Source organism: Lepidochelys olivacea (genome assembly GCF_965140295.1).
Source record: "Lepidochelys olivacea isolate rLepOli2 genome assembly, chromosome: 16".
In the NCBI taxonomy this organism is placed as follows: domain Eukaryota; kingdom Metazoa; phylum Chordata; order Testudines; family Cheloniidae; genus Lepidochelys; species Lepidochelys olivacea.
The window spans coordinates 26,075,500-26,092,820 of NC_140426.1; the positions used below are offsets into that span (position 1 = coordinate 26,075,500).

The 17,321-nt window shown below is 43.8% G+C and overlaps 1 protein-coding gene across 3 annotated transcripts in view; it reads left to right on the forward strand.

The window, feature by feature from the left end:
• The window catches only part of SCAI (suppressor of cancer cell invasion), a gene marked incomplete at its 5' end in the record, with an annotated part of 107,494 nt that overhangs the window by 69,916 nt on the left and 20,257 nt on the right, over positions 1-17,321 (forward strand). For all 3 annotated transcript variants that reach the window (XM_084650314.1, XM_084650315.1, XM_084650313.1), the window contains 9 exons: positions 286-381; positions 1,060-1,146; positions 2,433-2,531; positions 4,171-4,267; positions 5,966-6,064; positions 7,285-7,437; positions 12,792-12,893; positions 13,747-13,848; positions 15,062-15,140. In XM_084650314.1, the coding sequence (XP_084506440.1) occupies positions 286-381; positions 1,060-1,146; positions 2,433-2,531; positions 4,171-4,267; positions 5,966-6,064; positions 7,285-7,437; positions 12,792-12,893; positions 13,747-13,848; positions 15,062-15,140 (914 nt within the window). The remainder of the gene's footprint in view (positions 1-285; positions 382-1,059; positions 1,147-2,432; positions 2,532-4,170; positions 4,268-5,965; positions 6,065-7,284; positions 7,438-12,791; positions 12,894-13,746; positions 13,849-15,061; positions 15,141-17,321) is intronic.

Here is a 17,321-nt window from a genome sequence, read left to right on the forward strand (position 1 = left end):
CTGCAGTGCCAGTAGGAAGTATGAACCCAAGTACTGGCCTGCAGCCTGAACCCAGGACCTCTTCTGCCTGTGGTGTATTTGGTCTACCCACAGAGGCAGAACATGAACTTGCAGGTGTAGACTGGTCATAGAAAATCACAAGCCTTTTTTTAAGAATACAAATGTTAACTTTAAAACAAACAAAAAAAAACACCCCACCCAAACAAAAATCTCTGACCGAGTTTGCATCTCATATTCTGGGCTGATTGATGTATTCTGCAATTCTTCTGCATTTGTCTGTTGCAGAGATTTGCCTCAGTATGGGCAGAAGCAGTGGCAGTCCTATTTTGGGCGAACCTTTGATGTTTACACTAAACTCTGGAAATTTCAACAGCAGCATAGGTAAGAAAATGCTCCTGAAAACCATCTTCAAATAATTCTGCAGTGTTCTTTTTGTATTATGGTAGTGCCCAGAGGCCTGGACTGAGTTTCATCCTGTGCTGGGACAGCACAATAGGGACAGTCCCTGCCCTGAAGAGTTTAAATTTAAAATTTAAACCAAAAAATGTTGCATATAATCTTTTCTTATTGTAACCTTTTTTTAAAAAACAAAACCAAAAACTCCCAGGCTGCTTACATGCACGCTGCCTTAACCTGCTGAGGGTCTCTGCAGTGCACCTGTGTGCCCATGTAGAATGGGTGCAATGTCTTGCTGCTACTCAAGCTGATCTTTTACACCTAACTGTACCCGGCTCTCTTGAGTGTTCTCAGGAAGCTGTGACCCTCTTTCACGTTATTTGTGAAACACGATCCCGCCAGCTGTCACACATTTTTGGGGCTGTGAAATCCCTTGTTTTGCAATGTGCCCCTTCTAATGTGTGCACAACTCTGCCAGAGCTGGCTTGTAAATGCCATGTTAGATTATAAAACTTTCTCTATGGGCTGTTATGAATACCCATGTAAATAAGGCAAGCAGGATTTGGTCTTAGAATGGTGTCTTGACTTGGATTTGGATGGGTCGCTGTTCTGGGAAAATCATGGGATATATTAATACTCTTCTTTTTCTCTTGCTTGAAATAGACAAGTACTGGACAATCGATATGGATTGAAGAGGTGGCAGATTGGGGAAATTGCCTCCAAGATTGGGCAGCTCTACTACCATTATTAGTAAGTGAATCTATTTCTGTGTCTGCTGGAGACAAGTGGTATTGCTCATGGCCCCATGCAGCATACATGGTGATAGTTCCAGAACAATTTCCTTCCTGAGCCAGTGGCGAAGGATGGGGTTGGGAGGAATCGTGTACTCTCAGGTGACTGAGCCTTGGTCTGTACTGCAGAGTTGGGTTGATATAAGGCAGCTTACGTCAACCTAATTAGTCAGGGTACACACTACAGCCTTCCTCCCTCTGATGTAAGTGCCCTCTTACACCCACATAATAACTCTGCCTCCCCGAGAAGTGGAGGGTGTATGTCGTGTAGTTAGGGTGTCGCAGTGTCCATGTGGACACTGCATTACTTACATCTGCTATTGGCTCTCATTCTTGTCAATTTTGCAGCTCCATACTGGAACCATGAAATTGACAAGAAAGCCCAGTTGTCACTGGGGTCATGGGGGTTTCCAGCTAGAGCCCAGCTGTTCTCCGGGTTCCCTGCTCCCAGTCAGGCTGTGTCCTCCCAGCTCGGAGCACAGGTGCCCCCTGGATCCCCGCTTCTGGTTCCCAGACCAACAGCTGGCCCGGCTCCTTGCTGGCCAGGCTCTCAGCCCCCCTCACTGCCCCTCTCTAGTCTGTGGAAACACTCCTAGTGAGGATGTGCACCACCAACAGAAAGAGGGTATTGTGGATGTGAACCACCATAGTAATTACTGCAGTAGTTGTAAGTCGACCTTACTTAGGTCGACTTATATTTCTAGTGTAGGCATGCCCTCAGGCGTGGTACAAGAAGGCCTCAGGAGGGGCCACTCACAGCATTTGTTGCCCAAAAAGATTCATTGCAGAATCAAAAAGTGGATCCCAAAGATGACCCTCATGCCCAAATATTATTCTGCTAGTTTTACTGACAGTGCTAAAGTCTGCTTCTTCGACCTCAAGGGTCACTTTAAAGTCTTCCATATATGTTGCATTGACTTTGCATAGAGATTTAGTTACTAGTTTGGGTTTTTAAACTGTTGTTCCCTTTAAATCTTCCATGTTAATATATCACCTGTACATATGGGCATGAGGTACTGACATCTGGTCTTTGTTGCTGACTACTTCCTTAGACTGAAACAAAATTGAAGCTCTGGAATCTCCTTCAATCATGTGCTGGGGTTGGGAAACTTGCTTTTTTTAATGTGGCACTCACTTGAGAGAGAGCATGTTTTATCCACTCAATCATCTTGTGTGTCAGTGGCGGGAGGTATGGGTGACAGGAACCTATACATGGAGCCGTGAGGTAATATGTTTCTCCCGTAGCCTGCGGACGTCTGAAACCAGCTACCTGAATGAGGCCTTCTCCTTCTATTCAGCTATTAGACAGAGATCATATTACTCCCAAGTCAATAAAGAGGACAGGTATGACTGCACCAGCATCTTGCCCTTTTTTTTTGTTTTGTTTTCAAGGATTAGAGCGATGAGCAGAAGCAACCTTGAATTTTAAAGTGTGATTAAGGGAAAATAACTGGTGTAAGAGCAGCTCCTCAGAGGAAGTCGTTGTTAATCCTAACAACCCTGATTAAACACTTTATTGTAGAACCACCAGCCATGTTTGGAGACTAGCAGGATTAGCAATTGGGTTCAGCAGCAAGGAAGACCTTCAGCTGCTCATCTGTGTTCTTCCCAGCCCTTGTTATCAGTGCTGTCACTGGAAATACCCCCGTAATGTTCTAGAGCTGGGAGATTAACTTGCTCATCCAGAAGCAAAGTAGAGGAAATAACAGGTCATTTTATTTTTACTTCTCTGAAGTGCAGTGATGTTGGCAGTTTGGCAGCCTTACCACACTTGACTAGGGTAATGTGTCTTCCCTGTCCATTAACTATTCCAGAAAGCCTGAGAGATGCGTTCTTATGGGGAGCCATCCGGAGCAGGGCTCATTCAGAAGGATGCTGTGAGGTGTTGTCTAACACGTCAGGCTCCCAAGAGACTAGGAGGATTCAGTATTAGCAGGTTTCAGAGTAACAGCTGTGTTAGTCTGTATCCGCAAAAAGAAAAGGAGGACTTGTGGCAGCTTAGAGACTAACCAATTTATTTGAGCATAAGCTTTCATGAGCTACAGCTCACTTCATCAGATGCATTCAGTGGGTATTTTCCACGGTATGCATCCAATGAAGTGAGCTGTAGCTCACGAAAGCTTATGCTCAAATAAATTGGTTAGTCTCTAAGGTGCCTCATCCTGCTTTTCTTTTTTCAGTATTAGCAGACACTGAACTCAGGAGGTTCTGGCTGTCAGTCCTGTGCTCTGGCTGGGAGGTGAGGTCAGTGGCTAGTTAGAATTGGAGAAGAAGTGATCTGGATTGATTTTTGTGAGTTTTATACTGATGATCACTGCAATATAGAATTGCCTGCCAAGTTTGTTACAGACACTCAAGCATTTTGGACTTGGTTAGCAGAGCCTAGACTTACTGATTTTCTGAGCATACCCTCTGAAAATCTGCAGATAGACTAAACAACCATTTTAGTGTCTCTTATTGTTGGCCTCAGATCTTAGCTTATTTTTCCTTGGAGAATCTCCTCGCTCCGGTTGGGGTGTCAGAGCTCCTTCAGACTAGATGTGCTTGGCAGAGATGTCTCCTTTAAATACTGTGGCAGATTTATTTTACAAAGGTGAAAATGTGATCAGACGTTATGTCCCATAGTTGAACTTACAGATATTTAATCTTTTGTTCTCTCTGATGGTTGGACTCAGTGGTCCAGATTCTCATTTGTCATCCCTCAGCAGATAACTCAAAGGAGACAGGTTCTGACCATAAACTGGCAGAAAGCCAGTAGAGCCAACTCCTGCACTACCCATCCACAGCCCACATTTGAGTAGGGGATGTGTGCAAGGCAGCACAGAGCTCTGCTGGTCCTTAGCTGATGTGTGGGGCCCTTTAGGGATTATGCCCAGCAGGTCTAAATTAGAGCAGCTCCTACATTGCTTGAATTCATGCTTGGGTTAGCACAGATCGTCTCTTTCCATGACCACTGCATTGGTGTTTTATTTTTATTTTTCAGGCCTGAACTGGTGGTTAAGAAGCTGCGTTACTATGCAAGGTTTATAGTGGTTTGTCTTTTGCTCAACAAAATGGATGTTGTGAAGGACCTCGTAAAGGTAAATTAATGATATGAGGACAATGGAAAGTGTACATGCCCATGCAATACAGGCCACTAGTCACGGAGAGCTATTCTTCCTGCATGTAGTAGGATATTATGGCATGCAGGATATGTCTCTTTCAGTTGAAATCTCACACGCAAGATCTCAGCTGCTGCTGTTCCTGTTAATCATACAGCTTTAACTAAATCTGGCCTTGGGAGCTGCAGTGGGAGGAACAACATCCTTATGTGTTTTGGTGTTCTGTGCATCATGTAGACGTAAATGACCCGAGCCCTTGACCAAAGAGTGGTTTTTGCTATTGGTGGAAGGCAGATCTCATTAAGTGGGGTTTGGATAAACCCCAGACAGTGTGGATGTGAATATAACACTTGTTTCAGCTGTCTGAATGCTTTGGGGGTCTTCTCTCTAGCCTTGTGCATCTCCCTCCTCCCCTGCCAGTAGCTCCCACCTCTCTCTGACCTCAAAAGTCTCCATGAAATCCCTCCCATTTTGATTCTAGTCCTTCTGCTCGGCACAGTGCTGTGTTCCTTTCCAATCTGGTACCTGGAGTCTGTGAGGTGTTTCTTGCAAATGAGAAGAATCTATTGTGCACTTCCAGAAACCAGATTGGGAAAGGCTTGAGACTTTAAGGGACAGGAAGGTTAGTCTGTGTATGCGCATGGTGGGGGTGAGGGAAAGACTTACCTTTCAGAACTGCTTCAGACTTTGGGGGACAATAGATACATAGGGATTAGGATACAGTCCAGGGTATGTCATCAAGCAGTAATCCATCTTCAGTATGTTTAGAGTTGAGGGAATATCCAGGACCAAATTAGATACTTTATTGTGTTTAGGGAAAACGTTACGCTCCAGTGACCTGCTGATTTCCACTTGAAGAGACTTCATATTAAGGGAAAACCATCCAAGTAGGCATGGGTGTCTGCAGTTGGATGGCTGTTTCTCACGACAGTCTTGCTTTCCAAAGAGTAATGACAGGAACACCAAACTTTCCCAAGTTTCAGAGTAACAGCCGTGTTAGTCTGTATTCGCAAAAAGAAAAGGAGTACTTGCGGCACCTTAGAGACGAACCAATTTATTTGAGCATAAGCTTTCGTGAGCTACAGCTCACTTCATCGGATGCATACTGTGGAAAGTATAGAAGATCTTTTTATACACACAAAGCATGAAAAAATGGGTGTTTACCACTACAAACCTTCCTACGCTGCTGCAAGCCATATCCTGCTGTTGACTGTTTTATGTAGGCTGCATTGCTCTTTGCCTGTCTGGATCCAGTGGGACAGACACCAAAGGGCTGCACAGCACAAACTAGCAGAGGAGGCATCGGGAAAGGACAGGGCATTAACTTTCAACAAGTTCAGGAAGTGATCTGTAACCTTAGATTTGAGTCAGCACTTGTGATAGTAAATGAGTGCCATCCCTTGCTCTTGGGTTTGTTGAAAGGTATTTGTGTTCTCAGAGGGCAAAGTAAGGGTACCTGGAGTCCTGGCTCCTGAAGTAGCACATGCTGGCCAACTTTTTGGCCATGTTCCAGATTGGATATGGTCATGTGGGTAATGACCATCAAAACTTCCATAATTAGATTGCTTAGATGTCTCATCCCTGAAGTGCTGAGACCGCCTTATTTATGAGAGGTGACTGCCTTACCTTCCAAAAGAGTTATTCATTATTCCTCTTCCTTTGGACTTTCTACCTCAGGAATTGTCAGATGAAATTGAAGATTACACTCACCGCTTTAACACTGAGGACCAGGTGGAGTGGAACCTGGTTCTTCAAGAGGTGGCGGCTTTTGTTGAGGTGAGAGTGAAGGAAACTTTGGTCTCTGCAGTTTGTTGGAAAGTGTCCAAAAAAACCCGCTCTTGTTTTAAAAGTAAAACATGGGAACTCTTCACTGCAGATTGTTCTGAGGCCATGCCATGGGGAGCGAGCTAGTAAGGAACAGTCTTGTGTGCAGGTGTGTCACACACCTCTCCAGTCTGCTGATGAAATATTCTGCATTAGCTGAGCTGTTAAGGAGGCTCCTGTGACATCAGAGCCAGATCTGCTCAAGCAATAGAAAGCTAGCAGCTAGTGGAAACTTGAGGTTGTGACCTGCTATCTCTCAGCAATCCACCACCTCTCTTCTTACACCTGGTGTTCAGGTGACATTGGGGTCAGAACATAGCCATTGGCATAGTAACTGCTATAGAAGGTCTGCCAGCTACAGGCCCATCTTTGTGGGAGGCCTGCTTCTGACTGTATTGTTAGTAACTTCCAAATAAGTATATTTTGATGCTTGCAGTATTGGCATATTATTCTGGCAATGCATAAGCAATATGTAATGGAAAATACAGTATAATCTTAACAGTTATACTGACAGTATGTCTTGGCATAGCTGTAATATTGCCCTTTTTATGTCTTGCTACAAAGAAAAATGAGGATTTCTTCTCTAAAATAGGAGACAGTTTCCTGATCACCTCATTTGTACAATGTGTATGCACACACATGTGTACGAAGACCTATGCTCCAGTATTTAATCATTATTAGATTGAAATGCTGGACTACTGTTGGCTTGTTTCCGTCCTTATTTCTCTCTAGAAAAGAAGAGAAATGTAAATAATGCAAGTCTTTTCTGCCATGTAAAGTGTTACCAATTATCTGCATGGGCTGCATGTGGATTGCCTGCTGCGCTTGTGTTAGTGAAGTTTGTTTCCTCTGATTCTGGGAAACTAAGTCAGATGGCTTATCCTGAATGGTACGTTCTCCTTTCAACTGCACTTAAAGTGCTGCCACACAAATATTTGTGTTTAAATATCCAAGGTACTTTCTTCTAGTCCCTAAGAGCAGCTCCTTTTCCAAGCTGGAATTGCTCTGCAGCCATAGGATATAAAAGGCACATTATTAAGACACCATAAAGTAGTCTTCACTTCAGCTATGGGATGTCTGTTATGAGTGACAGGATATAGTCCCTTTTGCTTGTGGTCGTTGACTCTGTAGGTTTCCTTGGAATTCATGGTCTGTGCTGGTTCTCTTTCCAGGCAGATCCTGTGATGGTTTTAAATGATGACAATACCATTGTAATCACCTCCAACCGACTGGCTGAAACAGGGGCCCCATTGCTGGAGCAGGGAATGATCGTGGGACAGCTCACTCTTGCAGATGCATTAATTATTGGGAATTGCAATAACCAGGTAAAGGAGACAAGGCATTGTATGTTCAGTCTTCAATTGGAATTGAAAACAGTTAGGTTTTTTCTGATTCTACTAAAGGAAATTGCAGAGTCCAAAAGAGGCAAATATAAAATCCTTTAGCAATGATGTTAAGAGTGACAGTAAATTAGCTGAGAGTTTGGCAAAACCTGAGTGATAACCAACAAGAACTATCCTTTCTGTCCTGTTCTTTCGAGTGTATGTCCCTATGGGTACTCCACCATAGGATACGCTCGCATCCAAGTGCTCTTGACTGGAGAATGCAAAGCAGAGCAGCACCTTGTGACTCCAAATGAGGGCATATAAGGAGCCTGGACCGACCGCCACTCAGTTCTTTCTCAACCGGCTGCAGCTCAATATGGAGATATGCACATCCACTCATTCTCAGCCTCCTGCCTTACTTAAATGTAGCAATTCTTAGTGTTTCCTTTATTTGTTTTATTTTATTTCTCCTCTTAGTTTTAACACAGTTGTGCTTAGAAGGGTGGTTACTCTTCTCTGAGCCGCTTCGCGCCTCCCCCCATATCTCAGTCCTCTGTTTTGGTCCATTAGCGCTCTGGGTGATGCTGAAGACCCTGGGATTTAAGTCCTGCCAGACCTGCTTCAAGTCTTTTTCACCATAGTGATGGGCAATTGAGCTGCTTCAGAGCCACCCACGTCCCATCAAGGTGTAGGGTCTGTGCAGTATTTCAAAGTAGTCCTTGCAAAGGCAGAGAGTAGGCTGAAGCACCTGCTAATGGCACACTCGGAAGCCCCAGTGGAGTTTGTTCACTCCCCCACTGTATGTCAACCTCAACATCCCAGGGTGCTCCGGTGGCTGTTGCAGCTCCAGCAGCACCTCCAGAGGCTCGGATTTCCAAGAAGAAGCCTCATTAATCCCACTCTCAGGAGACCTCACATTCCTCCAGGGGTACAGCTGGGCCTCTGTCTGATTTCGGTACCAAGCCGCCAGTACTGCACAAGAAGCAGCATGAGGAGAAGTCTTCTAATAAACAGTACAAGCAGCCATCTCCCTGGATACCGACTCGCATGTCTTGTGCACTGAGATGCATGCTGGCCTCCCACTCACGTTCCACTGTCAGGGCCTTCCCTGCACCAGAGCTCTGATGTCAGAAGTTCCTCTACAAGCCTCTCTGGTACCATGCTTTTCTTTCCAGCACAGACCCCTTCTCCAGGTTCCAGTACTGACCAGACTTCTGGATACCATAGCCCACGAGCACTCTCCACATTTCTCTCCACAGAGGACCACTTCTATAACTGGAAGAACTGGAATCTCCCCTGTTATGGACCTCTATAAACGTTCCATCCCTGGTACTGCGTGAACATCTCCAACCACAATCCTCCCAGATTGAACCCCAGCTGGACTCCAGTACCGGCACCTATATCTTATGTTTCCCCTTTCAGCCCGAGGGATGATCCTGCTTTCGATTCTAAGGTCCTGGTACAGGGCTTTCTTTTTGGCACCATACCATCACACCCCGCTGCGTCCGTCTACTGAGAGCAATCTTATGCTGATGACTTTTGGGCTTTCCAAACCCCCCTGAAATGCCTGGCACCATCCCTCCAGATCCTATGAGAAGAGGTCCAGGAGACTCAACACTCCTTGGTGGACATTTTAAATATCACTTCTCGAGAAAATTGTTCTCCCAATCAATGAGGCTCTATTATTGCCTATTTGCGCAGTCTAGCAAACACCTGCTACTATCCAACCCACCTGTAAATGAGCAAGGGAATGGAATATTTGTTTTTCCTCCTCCTTCCCAATTCCCTGGAGGTGGATGCGGCTAATAGAGAAATCAACAAACCCACTCTAGACTCTCTCCTTATGATAAGGAGTCTTAGACCTGGGTAGAAAAAACTACTCCTCTGCATCTCTCCAATTTCAGGTGGCAAACTACCAAGCCCTGTGGTGAAATGCGATTTTAATACATATTCCAAGTTCACACATTTTACTGACCATCTGCCACGGGATCAGCGGGAACAATTTCAGACCCTCATTTCAGAAGGTCAGTTTATAGCTAAAACCTCCCTCTGGGCTGCCACATACCTGCCTGTGGTTATGCAAAGAGCATCCTGGTTCCAGTCTTCTGGTCTCCAGAGAAAGGTGCAGAGTATGGTTGAAAATGACCTTCCCTTTAAAGGGTCCAAGCTCTTCAGTGCTGACAGACTCAGTCATCCACACCCTGAAGGACTCAAGGGTCTCTGGGAACTTGGTTTCTGCAACAGAGACAGTTTAGTAGGTCCCAAATGTGAGCTCTTTAAACTGTTACGGTACCATCCGCAGCAGACTTTTCCCATATATTTGAGCTTTCAGAGGAGGAGATCTAGACCAGTTTTTCTCGAATGCGACCACTGTGGCCGCATGGGGCCACCAGGGACTTTTCTTGTGGCCACAGCCTCCTGGGCTGGCGGGGAGGGCAAAGTAGCAAAGCACCACTCCTAGATGCCCTGCCTTGGGGCTGCCAGCAGGGATTGGACCCTGACCCCTCTGAAGTCACCTGGGACACAACGCTGGAGGAGCAAGCAGCCAGTGAGTTCCCCACCTTCCGAGGGGCGGTGGGGCTCAGGCTTTGGGCTTCAGCCCTTAGGTGGCAGGCTCTGGCTGATCATTAATATTCTTGTATGTTGTGTGTACAAAGCTATACATATAGGCTAGTTATGTTCTTATGCATTGCTTGCCAAACACACTTTGGACAAAGGAATGCGTATTTGCCTGACAAGCAGGTTGGTCAGACAAGCAGAGATAATGAAGGTATACTTACTTTAAAGATAAACAAAGCCATCAAACTAGCAAGGCGGGGGGAGATATCTCTTAACTGTTAATGATGAGGGTCTGAACCTCAGATGATAAGTAATTGACTCAACTGAATCCAAATTACTGTATTAAAAATTTTTATTTAGTAAGGTCTTTTATGAAAGCCTGTGACTTACTGGTGATTAATATCATAATACATATATTTTGGAAGTACTATATGAGAAATTATGGATACTTGCTGATATGCTTCAAAGTCTGTGACCAAACCCAGGGAGAAACAGATTTTCTCCTGAACTCGAGGGAAGGCAGCTATCGACCTGTCTCCGATGTAAATTGAGCAGTGTGGAATCAAAACAGGGGGAGACTTATTTACATATGAATCAGCAGGGGGATAGAGACTGCCCTGATAAAACTGTGGCCCCATATCCTGTGATGTGCTTACCTGCTCTACCTCTGATCCTGAAGACCTTAAACTGCAACAGGAAAGGGATGGTTATTCTCATAACGCCATTCTGGCCAAGACAAGTGTGGTACTTGAACCTCTTTCACCTCTTTTTGGCAATGCCTCCCAGACTTTCTTTCACGAAGGATCTCCTGTCCCAGAACTCTGGGACCCTGGTCTGTCCGAACCCCCTCCCCCCCGAATCTGAGAGCATGGTTCCTAGATGGTTCTTGAGCATGGAGCTAATATGTTTGGATAAGGTCTAGTCAGTTCTCCTATCTAGCAGGAAACTTAGTACTTGCAAAACTTACCTTCAAAACTAGAAATACTTGCATTCCTGGTGTTCTCTGGTGCTTGTATAGACTAAAGAGGTGTTCTGCTCTCTAAAATCCTAGACTAACTATTGGATTTGTGGACATGCTGTCTAGCAATGAGTACATTTGCCCATTATCACTGCCTTCGACGTTTTGATGGCTTCTCAGTTTTTTGCCCATCCCAGTACAGCCAGATTCCTCCAGGGCTTACATGACTTGTTTCCCTGGTATGGCCTCTGGCCCCCCCAATGCGAATTTTTAATTTGGATCTCAGTGCCCTGAGGAAAACCCCCTTTGAACTGATGGCTACCTGTTCTCTCCTCCACTTCTCCTTCAAGACTTGGTTCTTTATAGAACCTCTGAGAGAGCTCAGTGCTCTGATGGCAGACACACCATTTACTACCTTCTATAGAAATATGGTTATGCTGTAGCACATCCTTACTTCTTCCAAAGCTCTTTGGAATATCATGTTAATCAAGAGATCCACATACCAGGAACTCAAAGCCTCATGCTTCCAGAGTGGTGGCCAGCCTACATACACTAGATGTCCAAACGGCTCTTGCCTTCTACGTGGACAGGACTAAGACGTTTTGGGCCTCTCCCAGATTATTTGTAGACTGCACAGAAGAGGAAGGGACAACCGATTTACACTCAGACTCTTGAAATGGGTTTCGGGTTTCTGTTTAACCTGTTATGAATCTGCTGGGATGCAGCCCCTTCACGGAGTGACAGCATATTCCACTATAGCGCAGTCCACATCTGTAGCTCTCCTGAAAGACGTTCCCGTAACAGAAACTTGTAGGACTGCAATTTGTCTTCTGTTCATTCCTTAGCCGAGCATTGTGCCATTTTACCTGCTTCCAGGGATGATGCTACCTTTGGTGGTGATCCTTTGAAATGTCTTGGACTGGTCTCCTTGTTGAGTTACTGCTGGGAGTCTCCTATGGTGGAGCACCTATAGGGACACATACCTGAAGAAGAGGTTAGTTATCTTGCAGTAACTTTGAGTTCAAGTTGTTTTGTTCCTATGGGTGCTCTACTTCCCTTCCCCCTTTCTCTCAGCTGTGGAGCTCTGCTTCACAGTCAAGAAGGAACTGAGTGACTGCAGGTCCGTGCCTCTTGTTATATGCCCTCATTTGGAGGCACAAGGTGCTGTTAGGTGCAGCCCTGCACACAGTACTTTGCATTCTTTAGTCAAGAGTGCATGGGCACCTCCTACGAAAGAGTACCCGTAGCGACAAAACTGCTCAAACTCAAGTTACTGCAAGGTAAGTGACCTCTCCATATCAGCCCATTGACACACACCTTTTTTTACCACTTGTATCCATTATGCTAGTTAAGAATGATCTCTCTCTGACACCTGAAGCCTGTTGTGCACATTTAAAACATGCTAGTGCCATGTCTTTTGTGGGACAGTCTGGAGAAACCCAATCTGTTGCATTGCTTGTTATGTGACACTTGCACATATGAGGGTCACATCACAGGTGGTTAGAGTCCTGTGGCACCTTACAGACTAACAGACGTATTGGAGCACGGGTAATGCAACAGACGAACATCTTTTCAAAAAGACTGGGGAATTTGTCTGTCTTTAGCTAACAATGAGGTCAAGTGGTTTTCGTATCTTACCTCTATACTTCCATGTCAGCAGTGGGGTTACGAGTATCTTAACCAAATGTTGGGTGCTTTTAGACATTGTATAGTCTTGCACTCTAATCTTTTCAGTACACCGTTCAATGCTCTTACCTGGGTAATTCTTAGGAAGCAGAGTACCTATTTACCCTATGCCAGACAGGATGCATTAGTGATGGCAGCGTTCCTCTTGCAGGTAAAGTTCAGTGAATTAACGGTTGACATGTTCCGAATGTTGCAAGCACTGGAAAGGGAACCAATGAACTTGGCTTCACAAATGAACAAACCTGGAATGCAGGTGAGTTTCATATTCAGTTGCAAACTTGGCAACAGAATTCTGTTAACTTTAGGTGATCTTCTCTCTGCTCTATACATAGAGCATGGCAGTTACGTTGTTATAACGATTATTCTGATACTTACAGAAAGGGAGTTCAAACTCTAGAGTTGGACTTGGGTAAGGATAGCTTCTCTATTATATGTGGAAGCTTCAGTCGCAAGTATTGTTTGGTTATAACGGAAAGACTTTATTTTGTTTGCTGTCCTCCCAAAAGCCCCTCTCTTTTCTTTCTGCTTATTGGACTTGCAGTTTGTCCCTCTCATTTGGGTCATCCCTGTTAGTGTAGTCTAGATATTTAGGATGCATTTTGTGTTTCATCTGTAGACAAAGGGAAGAATTGCCAGTCCTTGTTTTTTGTCGGCACACTTCACAGCAGCGTGTTGAGGTACAAATAAAATGGAAGAAAATGTTTGTCTTGGGAGAATAAAGTAAAAAACGAGGCACTAGACTGAAGCGGACGTGTGCTATATTCACATTGTGTCCTTGACGATATGGTCAAGGAGCTTTATTAAGGGATTGGGAATTAACTGAATTGGAGACTGCATTTTCTCACCTTGTTCTCTCTAAATTATAATCCAGGATAAAAGCAGGATTTGGGTGGCAAGTTGCATTGAGTTGTAAGCTTGAATACGGACTGTCAAACGGTTTCTGACATGAACTTTGTTACTGTGGTACTCAGTAGAGAATGCTACATGGGCAGACCAATACGTTGGGGAAGCACATTGAAGATGAATATTCAGATAAATGGAAGTTTAAAGATAAAGCTATATTAGGAATATACATGGTGTGCTTTTTTTTTTTTTTTTTCAAATAGGAGTCGACTGAGAAACCTGCTAGGCGGGAAAATCCCCATAAGTACTTGCTGTATAAACCTACCTTCAGCCAGCTGTATACGTTCTTAGCAGCAGCGTTTAAGGTTTGTAAAATCAGGTGTATTTGTCAGTTGATTTAAAAAAAAAAATCTCTAGAATGGTACATTTTGCTAAAGAAAAGTGACTTGAGTCAAGAAGATCCCCCTCACTCCCCCCCTCCCGAAAACTAAGCCTTTAGTAGCCTTTTTAAATTGTAAAGTAAATGGCAAAGGGTTAATCTCCATCCTCTTCATAGGATGGAAGTTTTAATGACTTCTCTGTCTGTCTCAGTGGCAGATTATCTGATCTAAATATATAAGTATCTTTACTAAGAATTCTACAAAGGTACAGTGGCTAAATTCATTTCCAGTTAATATAGCTGTAGGGCCCAGTATATTTGTTTGTACCAGCAGCAACCTGGGGATTTAGTTGCTAAAAACAACTTGTTTCTTTACAGAGGAAGCAGTCTCACAGCTGATGAGCCTAAAATGAAACTTCCTGGCTGTGTTTGGTGTTGTGCGTGCCTGCATGCTCAGTCTCTCCCCCAGAAAGCAGGGGTCTCTGATATGTCGGTGCTCCCATGCAGGGAGTGAACGGAAAGGTGGCACATGGATGCATATGAGTTTCTTGCACAGACCCATGCAGGATCCAGCACCCTGGGTTGTTTTTTGGCAAGTTGCCCAACTGAGTAGTTTTGGGATATTATTTTTGTTGTAGGCCCTTTTTTGCGGGGGAAGGAGGGGCTGGGAGCTAAGACCTCCTTCAGAATTCTGGGCCAGCTGGAGAGTTTCTTAGATTCCACGTTCCAGGAAGTCTGTCTCTCACTAGATATTAGGGAAGAGGGGATGTGCGGGAAATGGTGCTGTTACAGCCTCTGAACCCAGCGTATCACAGATATTTAAAAAGATACAACTGAGTACCTCTGCAGCATACATCACTGTGTGTACCCATATGGATCGCTTGATTGCCTGTTCTGTTCATTCCCTCTGAAGCACCTGGCATTGGCCACTGTTGGAAGACAGGATACTGGGCTTAGATGAACTGTTGGTCTGACCCAGTCTGGCCGCTCTTATCCCAAATGCCCATTGATTCAAGAAGTGTCTGCGTAAGCGATATAGATACATGCAAAGGAGCCACATAAGGCTGAAGGGCAACTGGGGCAGGGGAATTGCACCAGTAAATACCAATGATTTTATCAGGCTGATACAGAATGTATGTTGCATGTTACAAGAAATGTCTGAATTTTCTTCCTGCCCCTTTCCTTTGCTTGAATTTCAGGAGCTGCCTGCGAACAGTGTGCTGCTAATCTACTTGTCGGCCACTGGCGTGTTTCCCTCAGGTCGTTCGGATAGTGAAGGTACAATAAAGGAATGCTCCCTGTCATGAGCAGGGCTTGAATTTGCTTTATATTTCAGGATAAGTGGCCCACAGAGATCTCGCAACACTCCTTTTAAAGGACAAGTCCAATTTCATATGCCCATCTACCTACCAAGACTTGCTTTCTTTTGGACACACAACAGCCAATTCTGTGTTTAGCACACAATCTACTGACTTGAAATCTTTTCAAAGGACGACTAAGTTTTTGAAAGATCTGAAATATTAAAAATGTCATGAGTTTTGAAGACCCATGGGTCAATTGGCCCGTCAGTGAAGAGTTATTGTAATAAAATGGTTCAACATCATCTGGCATTTCTTCCCAATCTGAAGTATCAAAATAGATGTTCAGGAAAATGGTGGTAAAGGGGCTGAAGGGGTCTCTGCAGAGATTGTTGTACTCCTTATACGTTTGTTGTGACAATTCAAGCTCTTGTCATGATTTTAATAATTCCCCTCACCTCATCTTCCCCTGTTGTTCAACCCAGCAGAATATTGGGATGCAGATCCAGTCTAAAAATCTAAAACTGGCCAACTGGTGCAAATGCAGTCAAAAGATTGTTACTTTTGTATAATACTTTAAAGGAAGAAATTATTTGAAACATCCTAAATATTGTCTGCCCTTCATCTGTTTGAGACTTGCATTCCTTTATAAGATGCATGCTTGTTCCATCCTCCTTGCATGACTTGTGAATCTTTCAAAATGCTAAAAGAAAAAAAAATCCCTTCAAACTTTCTATTGTGGCAGTGATTTTTTTAATTGCTTTTAACATTTTACAGTGTGGTGTAACTGGACAGTTTGGTTTTAACGATATTGTGTCCCTTGCAACCTGCTTTGTAGCTAACTTCACTGCATGCCTTGTTCTAACTTACTACTCTACTGTAGAGGCACCCAATCTTTGTCCTCTGGAGAGCTCCACAGGCAGCTTTTCAGGTCCCAGGGGCTTGCATGATGAATCAGATTGCAGTCACAGGTGGGTGGGTGGGGGTGGTTTTTAAATAGGAAAGTGTGGCCTGCAAAAACTAAATTCCCAGCATGTAGTGCTCTGTATTAAAAAAGCGGGAGCTGCAGGTTGCATTGTTAAATTATACAGACCAGATTTGGCTGATAGGTCACACTTAAGCCACCTGTGACAGCACTAAATGAGTTTGCTCTGTTCCTGACCCCTTAAAGCTTCTCTTACAAGTGAAAAGTAATTGTTTATTGAGGGAAGGGGTTTTTAGGTGTAGACAGGAAAGGACTATCTGCAAATGAAATACTGGAGATGAAATCCAACTGTGCAGAATTAGGAAGTCTCAGTATATATGCAATTATCCCATTAATGCTAGAGGAGTTCCATTACTCCCACTAAACTGAGAAATATATACTTGTCTGTACCAGCACACTCTTGCAGGGACCATTGATATTTCTGTGGAGACAGCAATTTTTAAAACTTCTACACTGTCCACTAGTCAGTTAAACTGCCAGCCCAGATGCTATGCCTAGTGGAATAATCACTAAGCCTGCATCAGGACCAGACAAAAAAGAGCAACATAGCTTTGAAAAGTGTATAATATTTTATTAGAACTTCAGAAACAACAGAATTCCAAAGACTAGCTAGCCATCACTTTGGCTCTGAAACCTGACTGATAATGTTGGATTGTCACTAGGTTTAAAAACCAACTATTCAACTTATGAGCTTTGTTTACAGTGCTCCTAATAGAGCTCTGATGGCTGCAAAGCCTGGCATTATGGCTGCCCTGGAAAAGTTCAAATTTTGAAATTGATTTATCTTAACTCCTTAGAAGGACAAATTCTGATTCTAGAATGTATTGATACAAGTGGTTTTTAAAATTAGTATTGATTGTCCTGTATGAAATATATGTAAAGTTCTTTTCTTGTCCCTGGAGATGCATCTATTGACCTAGATGTGCATTCCTTTTACTACATAGCCTAATGAGTTACAGTATATGTCTTATGATTTCTACAGTGTTTTGAAGAATAAGTGAATAGTGTAGAAGTTACAACATGCTCAGTAATATCAAACCAGAAGGTTAGTCACTGAAATTACCAAAACACACACATTTTAAGTTGCATGGCTAGTAAATTGTAAACTCTCCATAATCACTTTTTCTCGAAACTGTAGTAGTTCAGATTCATTACTTTTTTTTTTTGTGCTACACC